This window comes from Macrobrachium nipponense, chromosome 8 (assembly GCF_015104395.2).
Source record: "Macrobrachium nipponense isolate FS-2020 chromosome 8, ASM1510439v2, whole genome shotgun sequence".
NCBI lineage: Eukaryota > Metazoa > Arthropoda > Malacostraca > Decapoda > Palaemonidae > Macrobrachium > Macrobrachium nipponense.
Genome location: NC_087203.1, coordinates 39,997,320 through 40,018,497, shown reverse-complemented (window position 1 = coordinate 40,018,497; position 21,178 = coordinate 39,997,320). Strand labels below are relative to the sequence as shown.

The window sequence follows — 21,178 nt, the reverse complement described above, 5'->3', positions numbered from 1 at the left end:
AATAATTTATGATCATTAGTTATTTTCAAATGCAAAATTCCTGCACACCCTAAAAAACGTAAAAGCCTAATTATTAAGTACTAAAAATTTATTTGTTCTGTTTTTCCAGATAACTGTGTTCTGTTTCATCGTCCTTATCTTGGTCCCGTCATCCTTCGCTTTCAAGAATCATTAAGCAATGGACGACCCACAAGGAACTCGGACATCCGAGACGAAGCATATCCAGGATATTCAGATACATATTCAGACGAAGATACAGACGCATACTCAGACACAGAGACAGATGCATATCCAGACACTGTAGCGGATGCATATTCAGACACCGAAGCAGATGCATATTCAGACACAGAGACAGAGGAAAACTCAAACACCGAAGCAGATGCATATTCAGACACAGAGACAGAGGAAAACTCAAACACCGAAGCAGAGGCATTTTCAGACACTGAGACAGATGCATATTCAGACACCGAAGCAGATGCATATTCAGACACAGAGACAGAGAAAAACTCAAACACCGAAGGAGATGCATTTTCAGACACTGAGACAGATGCATATTCAGACACTAAAGCAGATGCCCATTCGGACACTTTAACAGATGCATATTCAGACACAGAGACAGACGCATATCCTGACATAGAGGCAGGTGCACTATCAGACTTAAAGGAAGATACACATTCAGACTTAGAGACGACAGCATTTCTTACTTTAAGAAAAGCGAGAACAGCAACGGACTATTCATACCCCGAGGAGGAAGAATACTCAGACGCTGAGATCGAAGCACTGGAAGGGGACTTTATCGAAGGTGCCTTCGTTGACTTCAGAAACAAACAGGTCCTCGATCCGGAGGAGAAATTCTCCATACAATGGACAGTTGATTGGCAAGACCAGGTAAGGAGCGTAGTTTTAAACACCTTTAACTGTGTGTGTGTGTGTGTGTGTGTGTGTGGAGAGAGAGAGAGAGAGAGAGAGAGAGAGAGAGAGAGAGAGAGTTACAAGGATTAGGATGTAAAGACTTGTTAGTCCATCCGAGGAGACATCGTGTGCTCACTTAACTCTAGGAGCAGGTTTTACTGTGCATTCACAGTGTCCTAATGATTTTGTCTAGCTTTCTTTTAAACTCTTCCACACTGTTGCTGTTTACAACTTCTGGTGGCAGTTTATTCCATGTATCACATATCTTGTATGTAATGAAGTTCCCACAATGGGATGTGTTGCATCTCTTCAGTTCTAGTTTCCATCCATTATTTCTTGTGAGAGAGAGAGAGAGAGAGAGAGAGAGAGAGAGAGAGAGAGAGAGAGAGAGAGAGAGAGAGAGAGAGAGAGACTGGTTATCCTAAAATTTTACAATAACTCGTAAAATGTTAACTCTCTTCTGAAGCTCAGAAAAAAATATACTTAAAAAAATTTTAACTAACCCTGAACATTTCTATACTCCTGAATTAATACAGTAATTACCCTGAAAAATATTCATTCAATAGTTTAAGCACACATCAGAAAAGGCGGCTATTCGGAACGAAACAAAATGTCATAGACTCCAATGTCTCTCAGCTAATGTTTTGAACTTATAGTTATATCGATGCTACTGGATGAAGATGACTTTACACCAGCAGGGACTTTAGCTCCTTAATCAGCCAATAAAAGCTGATTTATGTATTAAATATACTGAAATAAATTTATATACTAAATACACTTGAATGAACTAATATAATAAATATACTGAAATGAATTTATATACGTACTAAATATATTGAATTGATCTATATACTAAATATAAATATAATAAAATGAATTCATATATTAAATATACTGAAATGAATCTATATACCAAACATACTGAACTGATGCACCCTTCAAATAACAGCAGCTTCAAACTAATCTAAAATATTCACGCAGGTCATAATGATACAAATGGCAGCCGAGACTAGAGGATGGGTATCGCTCGGCCTTTCGCCCGGCGGTAAGGTCACCGGCGCTGACCTCATCACAGGCTGGGTTGACGGAGCGGGCCAGGGTCACATTCGGGTGAGTTAGCAATATAAATATGTATGGAAAGTTTCCGGTTTTTTCTTTCTTTCTTTTTTAAAGTAAATAATGGGAAAATTGAAATTCATGGCGAGGTCTGCACCTGTAAATATGTCTAAATAAAATAAATAGACAGACAGGTAAACAACAACAACAACAATAATAATAATAACAATAATAATAACAATAATAATAATAATAATAATTTCTTCAGTACCATTTCACGACTTCTTGAAATCTAAATAATTGAAGTGACCTTTGTTGAGTAATAATGAAACATGATATTTTGCCTAAGCCGACACTGTCAATACACCATTTTTTTTTCAGGATCAGCACGGCACACAAGGCGATGTAATCGAAACAGACGACCACTCAGACTGGGTCCTCCTCTCTGCCGTGGAAAACGAGACGCACACCGTTCTGGTCGTCAGCAGACAACTCAACACATGCGATGTGCACGACCTACCGTTTTTGGTAAGAAAGAAATTTTTTTTTTCTTTTTAAGTGCTAATATAACGTGTGTGTGTGTGTGTGTGTGTGTGTCCACGCCCGAAGGAAACAAGAAAACGCAAATATTGCGAAGAAAAACGGACAGCTGCCAAATACCCTTTTCCTGCCCGGTCCTAAGAAAGCAAGAAAAAGGTAAAAAATAACGAAGAAAAGTGGAGTTTATTTATTAAGGAAGACAGACTATAAAAGGGCGGAAATGCAAATTGAAAAAATTTCAGGCTATACTCATATATCAGCTCTGCAATTATAATTATACACAACGCTGCATGCGCGTAAGCCAGTCAGCATACACATAAGCAGATACTATAAATGGTATAGAAACTATATAATTGGTAAGATTATTTAAAAACTGTGGAAACATAAAAATGGCAGTGATTAATCCGTGTTCATCAATTACGCAAAAAGGTCTCTTCTCCCCAAGAGTTGCATTCATTCTCTCTCTCTCTCTCTCTCTCTCTCTCTCTCTCTCTCTCTCTCTCTCTCTCTCTCTCTCTCTGATCACCCAGTGCTAGTCATGAGGGTCACCTCTGGTCAAATTTTCGCGAAAGTCCAAACGCAACTTTTTCGCGTAATCCTGCTTGCAATATACTATTACAGATAAAACGAATTCAAAGCATAACCTGCCTGGCAGAGACAGTAAGACCTTCCCCTTTAGGCAACAGCAATATTGCAAATAACATTACATGCAGCAACGGAAAGTGACAAAGAACAAATTTCCTGGATCTACTTAATTACGCAATTCCACTTTAAAGAATGACGGAAAATGCTACGCAATAACAACAAATCACAGCAACGATAATTACTAAAAGGATGATCAATATGACTACCACAAACCAATTACTCTGCGAGAGAGAGAGAGAGAGGAGAGAGAGAGAGAGAGAGAGAACGGGTCAAAATAAAGAGGGGACGAGGATATATATATATAACTGAGGGGAAAATCAGGACGGAGGTGGAAGGGAAACTGGAAAGGGAGGAGGTAGGGGGTGAGCAGTGAGCGGAGGGGAGGCAGGAGGAGGAGGAGGAGTAGTAGGTCGGACGTTAGAGGGGGAGGTGGGGCGGGGGGCGGGGGGAGGGGAAGGGGGTGGACCTGGCGGAGAGCGCCTGGGGTTCACATGGCGCGACTTACAACCGGTCGGCTACACACACGGTGTTCCTCCAACCGGTTAATACTGTCTGCCGGGGACTAACTCTATCAGGATGAAGGATGAGTGGGGCGTGGGGGGGGAGGGGTAGGAACAGCGGGAAGGATGGAGGGAGGGAGGGAGGGGGGGCGGTGGGAGGGAGGGCGTACCGTCCACCACCAACAAGGGAAATTTGTGCCTTTGTACCAATTTAGGATTCAAAGAATCAGGAACCAAAAAACAAAAAAATGCTTGGAAAGGGAACAGAGAAAAACTCTTCAGTTTAAAAAAAAAAGTTGGCTTTGCGTTTTCATACAGGTGCCTTTGAATTAGGGAGCTTAATGCGTAGTAAGGAAGCCCGTTTTAACATAAAATCGTTTCAAATGACAGCGCTCATCTGGTTTCGTTCGTTGTTTTAGCGGAAGGACGAACATGACCAAAGGTTTCATTAAGCAGTGTGATTCATTAGTGACTGTTTACATATAGCGTAAAAAAAAAAATAAACAATAGGATACATAACCGTGAACAAAAACAAAAAAACACATTAAAACAATAGGATATATAACGTGCACAAAAAATAAAAACACTAAATATTAGGATACGTAACCGTGCAAAAATAAAAAAAATAAAAAATAAAATAAAAAAACACACACAAAAAAACATTAAATAATAGGATACATAACCGTGCACAAAAAAAACATTAAACAATAGGATACATAACCGTGCACAAAAAAAATAGGATACATAACCGTGCACAAAAAAACATTAAACAATAGGATACATAACCGTGCACAATAAAACATTAAACAATAGGATACATAACCGTGCCCCCCCCAAAAAAAAACAAAAAAAAAATTAGGACACAAACCGTGCACAAAAAAAAAACTTAAACAATAGGATACATACGTTAAACAATAGGATACAAACCGTGCACAAAAAAAAATTGCACAATAGGAAACATGACGCCGCACAAAAAAAAATTACAAATAGGAAACATAACCGTGCAAAAAAAAAAAAAAAAAAAAATCATTAAACAATAGGCTACATAACAGTGCACACAACACACACACAAAAGGCAGCCAGGTATTCCTGCTGATATCAATTCACTGGGCTTTTGAATACGGCGCCTTTCGGTAAGGCGGACCTTCAGTTCTGAATGAACCTGAAAGAGAGAGAGAGAGAGAGAGAGAGAGTGAGAGGAAGAGAGAGAGAGAGAGAGAGAGACCGAGGAGAGAGAGTCTTTTTTTGCGAGAACAGTTATGACAATAAACATTCTAAGGCAGTACTAGGTACTAGCGTGTTTTTGTTTTTTTTTTCTTTCGAACGCTGACAAAATTCCCAGCTTAGGTTAAGTGAGGTATACTGGGGGTTTTTGAGTCGAGCTGAACATAGAATTTAGGCCAAATGCCAAGCACTGGGACCTATGAGGTCATTCAACGCTAAAATGGAAACTGACATTCAAAATTTTCATTTATGTTCTTCACAGTTATACACCTATGAGTAAATCTATCATAACTATATTATATAAATAAATAAATAATAAATATACTATATATGTGTGTGTTGTGTGTGTGAATTATCCCTGATAAGTCCTTCTGCTCCAGCCAATATTTGAACTTGTGTTTTTTTTTTAGATACAACGTAAACAATCGACTTGTACCTTCCAGTCGAATTCCGGTTTTGTGGATATTCGACAACAACCTATTTCCACCATTACAGCTGATTGGTATAAAGTTTGCAATCCTTGGCTAATTATGAATTTCTGTCACATATTAAGCCACAACTATCCTTTAATATCAAATTCACTATCAGATATCAAGGCGGAGATGGATTGGTATCGACTGTAAGTACAGAACCTGAATTCGACAGGGATATTGTCAATATCAACCTATATATCTCTTGATGATGGCCGAGAGGTATAAGCCGATGGTATAATGTAGTATGTAGAGCAAAAACCCAAATCGAATCCTAGCCGGGGAATATGCATTTAAATATTTAAATAATAATTAGCCTTGGTGCAAGTTACTCCGAAGGTAGAGTAAGTTCGATACTAAATTTGATTTTCATCCTAATAATTAATCAAATATGGCTGAATATACACAAAATTAATATTGCAGAACACCTATCACAAAAGCAATAAGGACATAACATCTACCTTGCAAATGATTTACCTATTAAAACTGCACAGGTTCTCTAACTGTTCTGACATAACGATTAATTAATTAGGCTACTTACCATAATTCGTTATTATTTACAGTACCTCCTATGCCGAAACAACAAAATACATAGCTTTGCAAGTCCACCTTTTTCTTGCAACTTACGACCCTGATAGAATTGCGCGAATCCCGGCTGTTTTCTCATCTTGTTTGTTTGTTTATATGGTGTTTTTACGTTGCATGGAACCAGTGGTTATTCAGCAACGGGACCAACGGCTTTACGTGACTTCCGAACCACGTCGAGAGTGAACTTCTATCACCAGAAATACAAATCTCTCACTCCTCAATGGAATGGCCGAGAATCGAACCCGCGACCACCGAGGTGGGAAGCAAACACCATACCAACCACGCCACTGAGGCGCTTGTTTTCTCATCTTAAACATTTTGCTAAATACGCTGGCCCTCTGAACGCAAAATCAATTAGTGTGGTACTTCAACCATGAAGCTACACACCACCATAAACCCTTTTACCGGTCCACCTTTCATCAGCAATTTCAACTATGCAAGAACTGCACAAACTCCCTACTTTCGCAGGGCTCCACCAAAATGAACATCATACCAAAGCATAGACATATAGAATAACTAGCGCTGGGACCTATGAGGTCATTCAGCGCTGAATGGAAAACTAAAGTATGACTTCAAAGGTGCAACAGGAAGAAAACCTCGTAATTGCACTATGAAACAATTGTTAGGAGAGGGTGGAATGTTAGATGAAAGAAAGAGAATATGAACGGAAGTATAGTCAAGGTAATGAAAGGGGTTGCAGCTAAGGGCCGAAGGGACACTTGCAAAGAACCTAATGAAATGCCTATAGTGCACCTCGTGAGGTGTACTGACGGCACTAACACCCTACGGGGATCATACCAAAAAATTTGTCTGAATTTTCCAACTATTTCGACCTCCACAGGACACCATCAAAAGGATCATCTACGCATATTCCCAGGAGGACCCAACCAACGTCTCCACGATCACTTACAGTAACCAGGGCGTCAAGAACGGCTCGAGGTACCTGTCCTTTCTGCTGGGGGACCCGGGGGAGGTGAGGGGCGCGTCCGTGTGGTCCTTGAACTTCAATCATACACTCGGCAAGAAAAGCAGGAGAATTACTTGGTGCAAGATAGAGAAGTTTCCCCAGGCTGCCGAGAAGGAGGAGGATAGGGTCCATTACATAGGGGTGAGTTAATTATCTCTTGGTCAAAGTCGTTTTCACCCTAATTTGCTTCTCTCTCTCTCTCTCTCTCTCTCATTTGCGTCTTTTACTGGCTATTCCAATTTGTAATCTATCTCTGAATTTTAGCATATAAATATCTGTTCTAACATGTTCAAGTTTCACGTCAGCATTTATTCCAATTTTGCAGATTTGAAGGAGCTAAATTAATGTTTATTGTATTTTGTGAAAGAACTATTGTATTTACTGTACTTACGAAGGAACACGTGCTTACTATATTTTTGAAGGAACGAATTCGTACAGCAATTGTGAGGCACAAAATGTTCACTGCTCTTGTAAAGAGAAACGTCTACTATATTTGCGGCAAACAAGTTATTTACTAGATCTATAAGAGAACAAATGTCAGCAGTATATAAATAACTACGACCAAAATCACATGCACGTAGCACGTAAAATTATATACGAACGAAAGCCTACGAAACTGAAGGGACAAGAGCCTATTGCATTTGTGAAAGAACGAATGTCTCTATTGCCTTTGTAATGTAAAGAAAGCCTTTACCTAAATGTGAAGCGGTTCTAACCCCATCATCAATCATGCAACGTTAAGGCATTCAATCGCTCATAGGAAACTAACAGAAATGAGCCCTGGGAATCAGATATCAAGTAGAATGACCAATTCGCAAGCAAGGTCATCGCCATACGTTTATACCTAATTTTTAATAGCTTTTGCTACTCCACGAAGAATTCAAACAAAAGAGCCAACTATTTGACTATGAATGCAACACTGAAGAGCGCGCGCACACACACACACACACACAGAGAGAGAGAGAGAGTAGAGAACAGTAAATACAACTAGGACAAACCATCACATTCCATGGGAACATATGGAAAAGGTTTAACGTTCAAAACGTTCAGAGAGATAGAGAGAGAGAAGAGAGAGAGAGAGGGAGAGAGAGCGAGAGAGAGAGAGAGAGAGAGAACACGTAAATACAATAGGACAAACATCACATTCCGAATGGACATGAAGGTTAACGTTCAACGTTCAGAGAGAGAGATGAGAGAGATGAGATACAGAGGAGAGAGAGAGAGAGAGAGAGAGCATTAAATACGACTAGAACAAACATCACATTCAATGAAAATTTAGAGGTTAACGTTCAAACGCTCAGAAAGAGAGAGAGAGAGAGAGAGAGAGAGAGAGAGAGAGAGAGAGAGAGAGAGAGAATATTATCAGACTCGCGCAAATTTTTCATTTAATGTATATTAAACTGCTTGGCACGATGAAACGTTCCGTAAAAAGGGAGAGATCAAGTTAGGTCACTCCACAGAACTACAAAGCTCTCTCTCTCTCTCTCTCTCTCTCTCTCGTATAAGCCTACGCAGTATCTGAAACTGGGGGAAATTATTTCTATAATTGCAAGCTATCTTCGACAGGTTATTTTGTCCCAATGATAATGATAACAATAGTTCAATCTGCATCGCAGAAGAACTGAATAATCATCGAAGATTTTTGCATATTATAATTCATTAAAATCCTTTCTGAGACGCCGTGAATTTCAGAATAAACCATAGGCTATTAGGATAACTCAGGACTTCATAAATTTAAACAATCTACGTATGACTACAGAAACGCACGGTGAAAATAATGGTATACCATAATGTAAACGTACAAATAATATAGATTTTTAAATCACAATAACATCTCAACTTCTTGATTTATTCAGTGAGGAAATGTAGAAACTAAACGACATTGTGATTATCAAAAACATGATTCGGTGAACGTGATCAAAAGTAACTTCGCACAACTGACATGTTCGAGTCATCTATTTTATAACTTCTTTTTTTATCACCTGGGAAAAATATGTAACAAAGTTTCGGTGAATGTGATCAGTAGATTTTTTATGCAACTGAAAAGTGCCAGTCAGCTTCTTTTTTTTTTTTTTTTACTTATTTTTTATCTATATAAAAAAAAACAGTTTGATTTCCACCACGGCGAGAATTCGGAGGTCCACCTGAAACATGTAGCCATCTACGAGTGCGCGGGAGACGCCAACTCTTGGACGTACCACCAGGAGAGGGCGAGGCTCGACCACTACTCCTCCCAGAAGGGCCACGCCTGCTACAGCCACGACACGCCCTCCGATTACTCCAAGTGCAACCTCAACGTCATCCTTTGGACACCACGAACAAAGGTAAGTCTACTATAGTAGATTCACATCAACCGTGCATTTGATGTCTAGGCCAGTCCCTTACGACGCTCCTGATTGGCTGTTGATAAGCCAATGACTGGGCTAAAAACTCTCAGTCTCTCTCGAGAGTTCACATAGGCAGGAGCTATATTCCACCTCTCATGAGGGATACGTCTTCCAAAAGCATCCCTCAGGAGAAGTGGAACATGCATCCTGCTTATATGAACTCTCGAGAGAGACAGTTTCCAGCCCTGTCGTTGGCACACACACACACACACACACACACACACACACACACATATATATATATATAATATATATAATTATATAATATATATATATATAATACATATACAAACATATTTACTTTTAGTAGTAATGACAAAAGGAAACTACCGAACTATTCCAGTTTCAGTTTTTGAAAATCTTCAAGGGCATCCGAGTAGCCTTCAACCATTAATTTCCCTGAATATTATCAGTTAAAACAAAACTTCATTTCCATAGTTCTGATTATTTTACCTTGCCCTACCTCAACTTGGACTAGGATACACTAAACCTTAATGGGACGTATATTTTTCTTAAATGAATCCCCCACCCCACCTTTTATTTTTGTAAAATTTTGAATGATCCCTGAGTAAGTATAGCAGGGGATCATTCAGTGGTTAGAGCGTGGTATAGTCACTCATACAAGTTCATGGATGTCTCCGGGCATAAAGCTGAATTCCAGCCATCCCCTTTCTGGACAACGGGTCTGTATAGTGACGTAAGACGGGCTCACACACACTTTCTACAGCAAAGTTGGGTGGTTGAACATTTGGCAAGTTTCCACTCCCAGACACCTGTCATCCAGAAAGGGGGTGAAATGGAAATCTCTCTCAAACACCTGGACATCCATGAACTTATATGAGTGACTGTACTACAGTACTATAGTAGATTCACATCAACCGCGCATCCGATGTCTAGGCCCGTCCCTTACGACGCTCCTGATTGTCTGTTGATAAACCAATCACAGGGCTGGAAACTCTCGATCTCTAGAGTTCACATGGGTAAGATCTATGTTCCACCTCTCTTGAGGGATACATCTTTCAAAAGTATCCCTCAGGAGAGGTGGAACATGCATCCTACCTATGTGAATTCTCGAGAGAGACTGAGAGTTTCCAGCCCTGTGATAGGCTTATCAACAGCCAATCAGGAGCGTCGTTAGGGACTGGCCTAGACATCAAATGCACGGTTGATGTGAATCTACTATAGTACCTCGCACTAACAACTGCTCCCAACCTAAAGCATGTACTCAGCCGAGACGGACGAAAAGTTATTTGCTGCTACAACAGCCAAGATTAGTGTCTTCTTAACCAAGAAACCTACGATGTTTTCGATCCCAACAGGGTGTCAGGGAGCCAGAGCATGTTGGTGTTCCACTGCTGTCGAATGACGGGTCACCTTCCTACTTCATGGTCGAGGCTCAATATGAAAATAGCAACTCGATGCCTAACGTCAACGTGCAATGGAAAATGGACGTCTATTACACAAGAACGCTCAGGTAAGGTCGAATGCAACAAGAGTCTGTGACGGATTCAGACTCTAAATATAAATGCATTCATAATTATTACAGTAAAATTCATCATTTGCATATTCATGTGTCTGGTTTTGTTTTAGAACTAGCTATAACATTTCCATCTGGCTTTTACTACCCATAAAAACAAAATACTACTCGAAAGCTAGTACGGCCTAATCCAACAATGGAAGAGGTGGCACACCAACCTTTTTGAATTTCTTGTAAATTTCATGAAATGTCTAAAAGTTTCCAGTAAACAGTGCCCTACAACAATATTAGAACACTAAGAAAGGTTTCGTAGAGGGCGTCTAAGTTTAATTACAGTATTAGAACACTAAGAAAGGTTTCGTAGAGGGCGTCTAAGTTTAATTACAGTTATGTCTGCTTTTAAATGATGAAAGTTCTCATTTTAATACATAATTCGTATTATACAATTAATCTATCTAGGGAATTTTAGAATAGAATAGAATACAGTATTCAGGCCAAAGGCGAAACGCTGTGACCTAGGAGGCCATTCAGCGCCGAAAGGGAAATTCAATGTAGAAAGGGTTGAAAGGTGGAACAGAGGGAAAACCTCACAGTTGCACAATGAAAAAAAGTTTTGGAGACGTTGGACAACGAGATGGAAGAAAGAGAAAATGAATGGAGGTCTGAAGACTTGTAATAAGACATCATGAAAAAGCAACGGTGTATTTCCAGGCAGTACGAATCGGGCATACTGAAAGTGGGGTCCACGCTCAACTTCGCCATGTTGATACCGCCCGGCCAGAAGACCTGGAAGATTGCAGGTCACTGTCCAGATGGTTGTCTCAACGAGGCGGTGCCCAATTCGGGCATCAAGGTCTACCAGGTTCTCCTCCATGCCCATTCCCTTGGTAAGTAATACTCTTGGCTATGCGTAATTTACTACTAGATCCATATAATTATATCTTTAAAAGGTCAAACATTACTTTCTTGCATGCATTTAAGTGAAAAAAAAGAAGAAAAAATATAAGAATAATCTTAAAATACAGGCGTATTTTTAGTTTTGTATCTTTTCAAAATTGAGAAAACATTACATATATATATATATATATATATATATATATATATATATATATATATATATATATATATATACCATATATATATGTATAAATACACGTGTGTATGTATAAGTATGTTATTTATGTATGTAATGTATGTTATTATTATAATTATTTAATAAATTATATATTAGTATACTATATATAATATATATAACTCTATATATATATATATATATATAATATATATATATATATCTATATATATATATAGTATATATATATATATGTATATATACAAAAGCCCATACAACACCATTTGAACGTTGCAACCATATACCTCGAGCACTTTCCTCTGAGAGAGGGGCACAGAAGGAAGTGCTAGAAATATATGGTTGAAACGTTCAAATGGTGTTTTACGAGCTTTTATCTTTATGTATATATATATATATATATATATATATATATATATACTTACACTAATTCCTTTGATTCTAGGCACAGCAATGCGTATACGTCACTTCCGCGACGGAGAGGAACTACAGCCCATAATCACTGACGATTATTACGACACAAACTTCCAACCAATCCTTTCCTTGTCGGAAGAAAGGACTGTGCTCCCCACGGATCACCTCACTACAGGTGAGATATCCTCACATTCCTTAACACCTGTGCCATAATGTCTGTGGCAGCTCACTACCGTACCTACTGAATTTTTGACAACGACTACTGGAACTATAGTACTGGCAACAAACGAAATCTGTATTTTCTTAACTATAATCGGAAAAAATTAAAACGAACTAGACGAAACGACGCAAAAATCATTTCATATGCATAATCTAAACGTTTATTAATACATTAAAACAAGAGAATATAGAAAAGAAATTTAAAGTGAAGGATCCTTCACCTTATACGGTATATATGGTTTGGTTTCGTTTTTACTTGAGTAAACTGTAATTATAATTTCATCCTACACTCTATGAATCCTTTCTGACGCTTCTATAACGGCGAAAGTTACATTGGTCTTGCAATGCGATGATGCTGTTAACAATATTACTAATGAGTCTGCATTCTTCTTGAGCAAGCAAAAAAAATTTGTATTTGCCTAACGACCTTCTACAAAATAAATACCTTACAAAAACAACTGATCAAGAAAACGGTAGATGGAATGCGTATAAATATAAACAACAATGCATGCATGCACTTACTAAGGGGAATCAATAAAAGGGCAAATTAATAACAAAAGCATAGGACGACTGTAGTAGTATTTAAAATCATTCTTCCTCCCCATCAGAATGCGTCTACGACAGCAGCAGCCGCCAGAACTCGACATTCTCCGGTTATGGAGACGCAGACGAGGCCTGTCTCGCCTACCTTTTCTACTATCCGCGCGTCAGTCTCGCAGAGTGCTCCTCCGTCACCCACCATGACGTCATCAAGGCTGAGTTCCATACTGGAGAACTTGAAGAGTAAGTAGTTTTGATGTTGTTATCCGCTTTTTAAAAAAAAATTTCTGGTAGGATTATCAAATGTGCCCAGCTCATAAATAGAATAGAATATATAGAATTTAGGTCAACGCCCAAGCGATAGGACCTATATAAGCTCATTCAGTGCTCAAACGGCAACCGACAGTAAAACAGTTTGAAAGGTGTAACAGGAGAAAAATATCACAGTTGCACTGTGAATCAATTGTTAGGAGAGGGTCGAAAGTAAGATGGAAGAAAAATAATATGAACGGAGGTACAGTAAAAGGAATGAAGGGGGTCGCAGCTAGGGGGCCGAGGGGACACTGTGTCTGATGATGAGACGCAGGCCCCAAAGACTTTTAAAATGGGTTTATCAACATGATGCATTCTTTTAAATTCCGCTATTTCACCACTAGCCCATGCTTCTTAGCATCCACATACCAACGACTACACAGCATTTTGCTTTAGGTATGCGTACGTACCTATGCAAAGGCAACAGTTATTAATCAGACCTTACCAGAACTGAAAAAAATAAAACTTACAAGAAAACAATTTCGTGCCACGCGGCAATAACGTTTAATACTCACTGGATATTTTAAACTCTCCTTATCTCTACAGCTATATCCGAACTCGTCCGTTCGGTGATAACTACTATGATAATACTGGCATGACCTGGAATTCTCCCCCCAAACTAACATTTCCGGAATTTCTATAATCACACACCCATATGGAGCTTGTTCAGACGTTTCAAAATCTAAGATTACGGTTTCATTCCAGGTTAACCCCAGCCTCCTCCTCATCCACCCCCCGTCTTGCGGACGCCAGTAAGAAAGAATTAATAAATCAATCAAACCTCATCCAAAGTCGCGCCCCCCACAACCTTTCACTTCACATCTAGTCAATATTGATGTATTGGGTACCCAGTTTAATCATATGCGTTTACAAAAAAAAATTTAAAAAAAATTCTAGCTAGTACGAGACGTCTTAATCAGATGAATTAAGGGAATGAATAACAGTACAAAGGGGAATATGAGACAATCTTCTGACATATTATTCATGTGTTGCCATTTTAAGAAAATAAATAAGATCATTGCCAAATTAGAGGAAAGGTAATTTTAATTACGAGCACGTGAAAACTGAGAACAGGGTCACCAAATGAACATTTTTCCCCGTTAGTTACCAAAATCCGTCCGGCCATTCTCGAGAATTTTGTTGTCAATGAAAGCATGATGTACGTACACACATGAATTATCTGGCAGAGATAATGAGACATCAAGCTGAATGATAAGAAGAATGGAAAGCAATTCACAAAATCCAGAATAATCAGCCCGAGTTCCCCGATATAGTAGAAACAGTTCCTCAAAGTCGATCCTCAATAATTTAACCTGTTGATCTTTCCAGCGAAGAGAATCTACTACTACAGTCTCCCCTTCTGGAACCTATCAACCCTCGACTTCCACGAAAGGGTGACGTTTTCTTTCAAGATTACATCAACGCTCTGAACTGGTCCGAATTTGATATGAGGAATATACAGGAGGATCTCTACAGAGGACCCCACGTGACACGATGCTTACTGACGGCGGGCATACCTGCACAGGTGAGATGTCGTCTTACTGGTTCATTACACATCATCCTTCTCCTGATTCCAACAATATACATTTTTCATTTTATTCTAAACTCGAGATCGATACCTATCATAATTCAGAAAAAGCAAGTGTGCATTAGGTGTGTGTGTGTGTGTGTGTGTATGTGTATATATATATATATATATATATATATATATATATATATATATATTATATATATATATATATATATAATTTATGGCCACGAGAAACTGGAATAACCCAGTACAAGCCCTTTTGCACTTACTCTGGGATTTTAGAGTAATGGCAAAAGATCTTGCACTTTGTCGTTTCATTTCTTTTCTTTGGCCACATAATACTTATTTTTTATATATATACATTTATATATATATATATATATATATATCTATATATATCATCATCATATACATTAACATACATACATACATACATACATACATACATACATACATACATATACATCATACATACATACATATACATATACATACACACACACACACACACACACATATATATATATATATATATATATATATATAAGAGCGCCCATAAAAAAACACCAAAATATAGAACGCAAGCACTATATCTCAGAGACGCCTGTCTCTCTCTCTTCAGGTAGGTAATGAATGAGTCAAGTTACAGAAAAGGCAGTATTTATACCATGAGATCCATCAACAGGTAGCCGCATTACTAGGTCACCCCCGCTGATAATCTCTAAATCATTGCCTACCTGAAGCGAGAGAACAGCAGTCTCTGAAATATATAGTACTTATTATCTATACTTTGGCATTTTTAGCTCCTTTTATTAGATGGAATTCTGTTGGAACAGGACATTTTTACCAGTCATATACTATATTATACTCATATATATCATATATATATATTATATCATCACATAATATTATATATATTATATATATTATATATATAACAAAAACATCTATATTATTGTGCAAAGGCTGATGAAAGTTAATCTTTATTGGGAAAAATTACTCATTGACCCAATACTCTTTCAGGTCAGTAAAACGACGGCTGAGTTTCCCGAAGCCTACGAGTACGAGGAACTAGAGGGTCAGTGCCCTAGCATCCTTCAGCGGGAGTCTACCTCCAACTCGCAAGTGACAAGAACTTCTCGCTGTGTGTTACTCACTACGCTTCTCTTCCATACAATAATGATATTACTTTTATGGTTATAAAGTTTATAGATATTATTCAATAATTTTTGTGATAACAAGCAAACCCCATTTTTCTGTATTATATAACATAAGGCGTAGCTTAAACGGAAGCATTGGCAACTGTAATATTTGGACAGTTACAAAACCAACTTTACCAACATACAGAGTACGAGAGCGTGCGGTGTGCGTATACCATGCATACATATATTCACCCAATATGGCATTGCATAAATAAGATTGTACAAAATAGTAGATGCAAAGAATAACAAACCACAAGACTCCTTAAGCACAACACCACCAAAAAACACCTTTGACATTTGTCCCTCAGGAATTAAGTGGAATAAATGAACATACGTTACAGATCTCGAAATTAATTACCATAGGTTTATATGTCTATTCATCAACCTACTGTTGTAAATATACCCATTAAAATTTATTTCTATAGCGATAAGTTGTATGCTAGGTTCTGTGAATAAATAACTTAAATTTGACTTCAATTGCAGTAAGGAATATTTTGATGTAAATTGTTAAAAAGCAACTCTGACTACAATAAATAAAAATTCATTCCGCAACCATGTTATTTTCCATATCTGTCCCTAATGAAATGGAAGTGTGTGTGTGTGTGTGTGTGTGTGTGTGTGTGTGTGTAGTACTGACGCTGTGTAAGTTGTTTTCTGCACAGCAAGTTTCATCCTCGACTCAACGGTTAAAACATATGAATGTGGTAATAATCATATTCCTGTCTTTTCTTTGGATTCATTTAAATCCAAGGGAATTCACCAATGAAATATGGAGTTTTTCATGCACTTCCTACTGGAAAAGTACTAGGAAGACTTCCCCAAAAAGATTTTTTAGATTTTTACAGTAATCTTGCATCATTACGGTAACAAACAGATGCTGAAATGATAATCTACATAAAGTATCAAATGTGAGCACATACACACAAGCTATGTGATCCACATACACTTACACTATAATGTACCCTTGAGAAAAAAAAAAAAAAAAAAACTCGTCCTATAACAAGGTTTACAAATCACATATGCGTAAATACAGTATATACAGTCCCCTAATTCGCATTCTCCGGATTCGGGACTCACGCATCCGCGGATTTCTCTCTGGACCATATCTACCCTCCCATTCTTCATGGGAAATTCGCCTATTCGCTTATTTTTCTATGGGAAATAGCCACAATTTCCTGTTTTTTTATCAATTTCATCATAAAATGCAATTTTTGTAAAAAAAAAAAAAAAAAAAACTTAAAAACCAGATATAAAAATTTTTAGTGGGTATTCTTGAGTTTTAACTGACAAAATAGGCCGTTTTAAGCATTTTTATAGGGGTTCCAACTATTTGCGGGTTCTAGCTATTCACATCCCCAGCGAATACAGGGTGTGGGGGGGCGGGGGACCACTGTATAATGTATGAATATAAAAAGACACCAAAATCACACATGACAGTTAAAAAATCATCAACTTAGCGATACAGTGTTCTGAACAAAGTTATCTAAAACTGAAAAGACTACATGACCTACAAACAAGGTAAAAATCATCTCCCCACTCACCAGTGTCTATCTAGCTTCCAAACTGTAAAAGAAAAGAAAAGCAAATATAAAAGTTCAAGTATAAAAAATATGTCATGCTTCAAAGTAAAGGTACAGTAATGTAGAAACTGTAAGATACATGGTAAAGTGTTATGTGAACAATGCCTTGAAATTTGTTACATTGGAAAAAAATGAGGGCCTAAGCATCACATGGAGTTGGAAGTCACAAAAACGAATACATACTATACGTATTTTCATGAACGCGTAAACACGATACAAGACAGTATTTCCTTCTCTTCTTAAAATAGGATGACTAGACTTTGATGTCAAGTAATTCATATTACTGATATTTACAATGGGATTAGGTTGCAAAAACCTCATCGTTTCTTGAAAAAAACGTAAAATGAAATTAGCCTAGCCTAGCCTACCTGACACTATCTATAATACGGTAGCCTAACCTACACTATAACAACAGCCTACCATGGTTTTGTGACCATCAATGGATTGCTATACAGAAACTTCCTTATCAGTTGTTACCATATTGTATTATCAGATAAAAATGTGTAGGCTGTGTGTGAGCTAAAGACCTTGGCTGGCCCAGGTGTTACGTTCATAGTAAATATCCATACACAAAAGTCAAATAGGAAATTACAGCAGTATTCAAGATAAAGGTAATAGTAATGAAACTTATTTTACTTACAGATTACATTTATACTGTCTAAGTATAGTACTGATATATGATCACCGTAATATGTATAAAAAACAATATTGTACCACCTGTGGCAAAAAAGTGATTCTGCAATCAGCTGATTCAGCCTACTACTGAAAGAATGATAAAATAATATTTTTAGTTGCTAAAAGAAACGAATGTATTAATTGAAGTATCATTATTTTTAACATAATTGTAACACGGGTATAGAAATGTAAATTAACACCCAACTCACACATTCAAGACTACACACTTCGTAATGGCAATCATCACCATCAGTTGCACTCCTTGGGCTGCCAAAAAAAAAAAAATAAAATAAAATATATGTATATAAGATATATATATATCTATATATATATATATATATATATATATATATATATATATATATAATTTAGGCACTTAACCATAAGTGACAGCACTGCCCCCATCAAGATGAGATTACATACATACGTAGTCATAAGCCAATGTTGCCAATGATTTAGGCCACACCCACATCCAGCAGTTGCAAAAGGATGGCACAGTGCGTAAAGGCATGGCGATCCATGGCAATTCAATTGCATTGTAGTTACGTCACATGGCAACATGAACAAGGATGCCACCATATATAAAGTGCCAGGTGAACTCGTCATCGAACATTTTTGTAGACAGAGCAAGAACATAGAGGAGATGGATTTGCTACACCTCATACCTGAGAACCAACATGACCCTGAATTAGTCAAATGCATTTTGGATTTTCATAATGCCATGTTGCAATTAAGAATCCTAAGGTCAGCATGAGGTCATCCTGGCCAGTTGGGGACACTGACAATGATGGAAACAAGTAGCTTTCTTCAGCGGCTTGGTGAAAAACCTGCTGACAGGGGTCACAGTCAGCAGAAGAAGCAGAAGCAGAGGACAAAGAGCCTTGGTGCTGGATGGCTGCTGCAGAAGAGGAAGGAGCTTCCTGAACAGGGGAGTCCTTGTAGGGCACAACCTTCATTGTCTTCTTCCTCATCTGCTTTACAAGGGTACGTGGCATCCTGACGGAGTTATAGAATCCAACAAAGGGCACAGCAGCGAGAGCAGCAGAGGTCATGGTGAGGTTGATCGTGAAAGTTTGGTGACTTCTAGTGTGGGCTGCTGCCTTTTATGGTTGGCGACATGTGCGAGGCAGCACTGCCACGTCGCAACCCATGCGGTGGACTACATGGGACTGCTATGCCACCGCCAGCAATTCGTGGCACACGTTGTAATGGATGGCGCATGTAGCAATTGCGAGTTACGACTTGTTCAATCAAATGGCAACGTCATTGTGTCCGCATTGCATCTTGCACAATAATATGGCAACAAATGACAGCTGTTGTGACTCAACTGTGTACTTGTTGGGTGGTGTTGCACATCTGCCAACAAATGGTGCTGCCATCACATGGTGCATGTCCCCAAACTCAGCTACATGGTTACGATTCATGGCAATTGTTGGCAACTTGGTCGTAATTGCATTGCAATAAGCAAATTTTTTACCATTACGACGTGCACAGTCTTGAATTACCAATGTGTGAGTCGCACATAACATACTTTATGTTAAAAATAACATCCCTCACAATCACTAAACAGCTGTTTCCTGCCTATTTGTTTGTTCGCCAAAGTAAACTCAACTCTCTCTCTCTCCCAGTACTGTACATATCTTTTAATGAAATACGAATTTCTGTATCACATAAAATTAAAATTACGAAGTTCATGAAGCCTTCGAATGATTGCTTCCTTATATAATCACGTGTTACAATTTTTTTTCTTTGCTTGATATACTGTGCCAGTTTTATTACAAGTTGAGTATACTCTACGTATGACTAGCACAAATAACAGAAAACAAGATAATATATCACCTCTAATCACCATAAAAATACTTAAAATGCTGTACTGGCAGTCCCCAGGTTACGTCAGGCTCGGTTTACATCATTTCAGACTTACAGCACTTGTCTCATGGCACTTTCAACCACAATTTTTCAGTACCTTAAGTGGATTTACGGCAGTATTACCTGCTTTACGACGCTGTAACCAGACTTAATGGCGTTTATGGCGCTGTAACACAACTGTAAGTGCTATTTACTCCCATTATAATTATGATGATTCGGGTTAAGGCGACTTTTGGCTTACAGCACCCTATCAGGAGAACCCCTGCTGTGACCCAGGAACTGTCTGTACATACATCTCCTTCAATTAAAGAAATATGAATTACTGTAACATAAACAAAACTCCAAGAAGTTCACAGCACCATCGTACTCTGCTGTCTGTGCTCGTCATGCTCGAAATTTAAAATATTTTCAATACTGTCATTTTGGTATTGCTTCATAACTTCGGAACCATCAGAACTAACCTCATAGCAAACTCAATTTATTGTACAAATGAACCATCGTAAATGGAGACGTTTGCCCGTACTGCCACCAAGGTCCCACTGTGTACACATGGCTTTGATCAAAACACACTTACAAATGCTAAACAAAGAAGCTGTAAGAAATTCTGGACAAAATCGAATATCCCTTTCAAGGAAATACAGACAACACCCTACTTATGAACATTCAACTCATAAACATTCAGATAAAAACAAATGGGATCCAAATTAAAATTGTGTTCAGAGCACTCCCCTATTCCACCCATAAGTTCATACTTTGTTGTGTGTGCCTATTCTGTGCATACAGTGTGTGCATACAGTGTCTTGTGCTTTAGGATAAAAACATACATTACTGTGTTGATTTGATATAATACTGTACCTAAATAGGCATAAAGATTACAGTAACCACCACATATTCAACATAAAAACGGCCCCCTGGAATTCAATTCGTTTTTAATTATGGTGGTATATGTATACATTTAGTCTGTGTAAAAACATCATAAC

General features: G+C 38.1%; 1 protein-coding gene across 1 annotated transcript; it reads left to right on the top strand.

Moving 5' to 3' along the window:
* Window positions 1-320: 320 nt before the first annotated feature.
* LOC135223248 (DBH-like monooxygenase protein 1) lies at window positions 321-16,097 on the top strand. Its single transcript, XM_064261737.1, has 11 exons — window positions 321-888; window positions 1,894-2,022; window positions 2,350-2,496; window positions 6,777-7,043; window positions 9,011-9,226; window positions 10,609-10,763; window positions 11,478-11,653; window positions 12,302-12,445; window positions 13,098-13,272; window positions 14,671-14,866; window positions 15,896-16,097. Exons 2-11 carry the CDS (start codon window positions 1,900-1,902, stop codon window positions 16,073-16,075), a joined length of 1,779 nt encoding a protein of 592 aa, XP_064117807.1. The 5' UTR covers window positions 321-888; window positions 1,894-1,899; the 3' UTR covers window positions 16,076-16,097.
* Window positions 16,098-21,178: the final 5,081 nt, after the last annotated feature.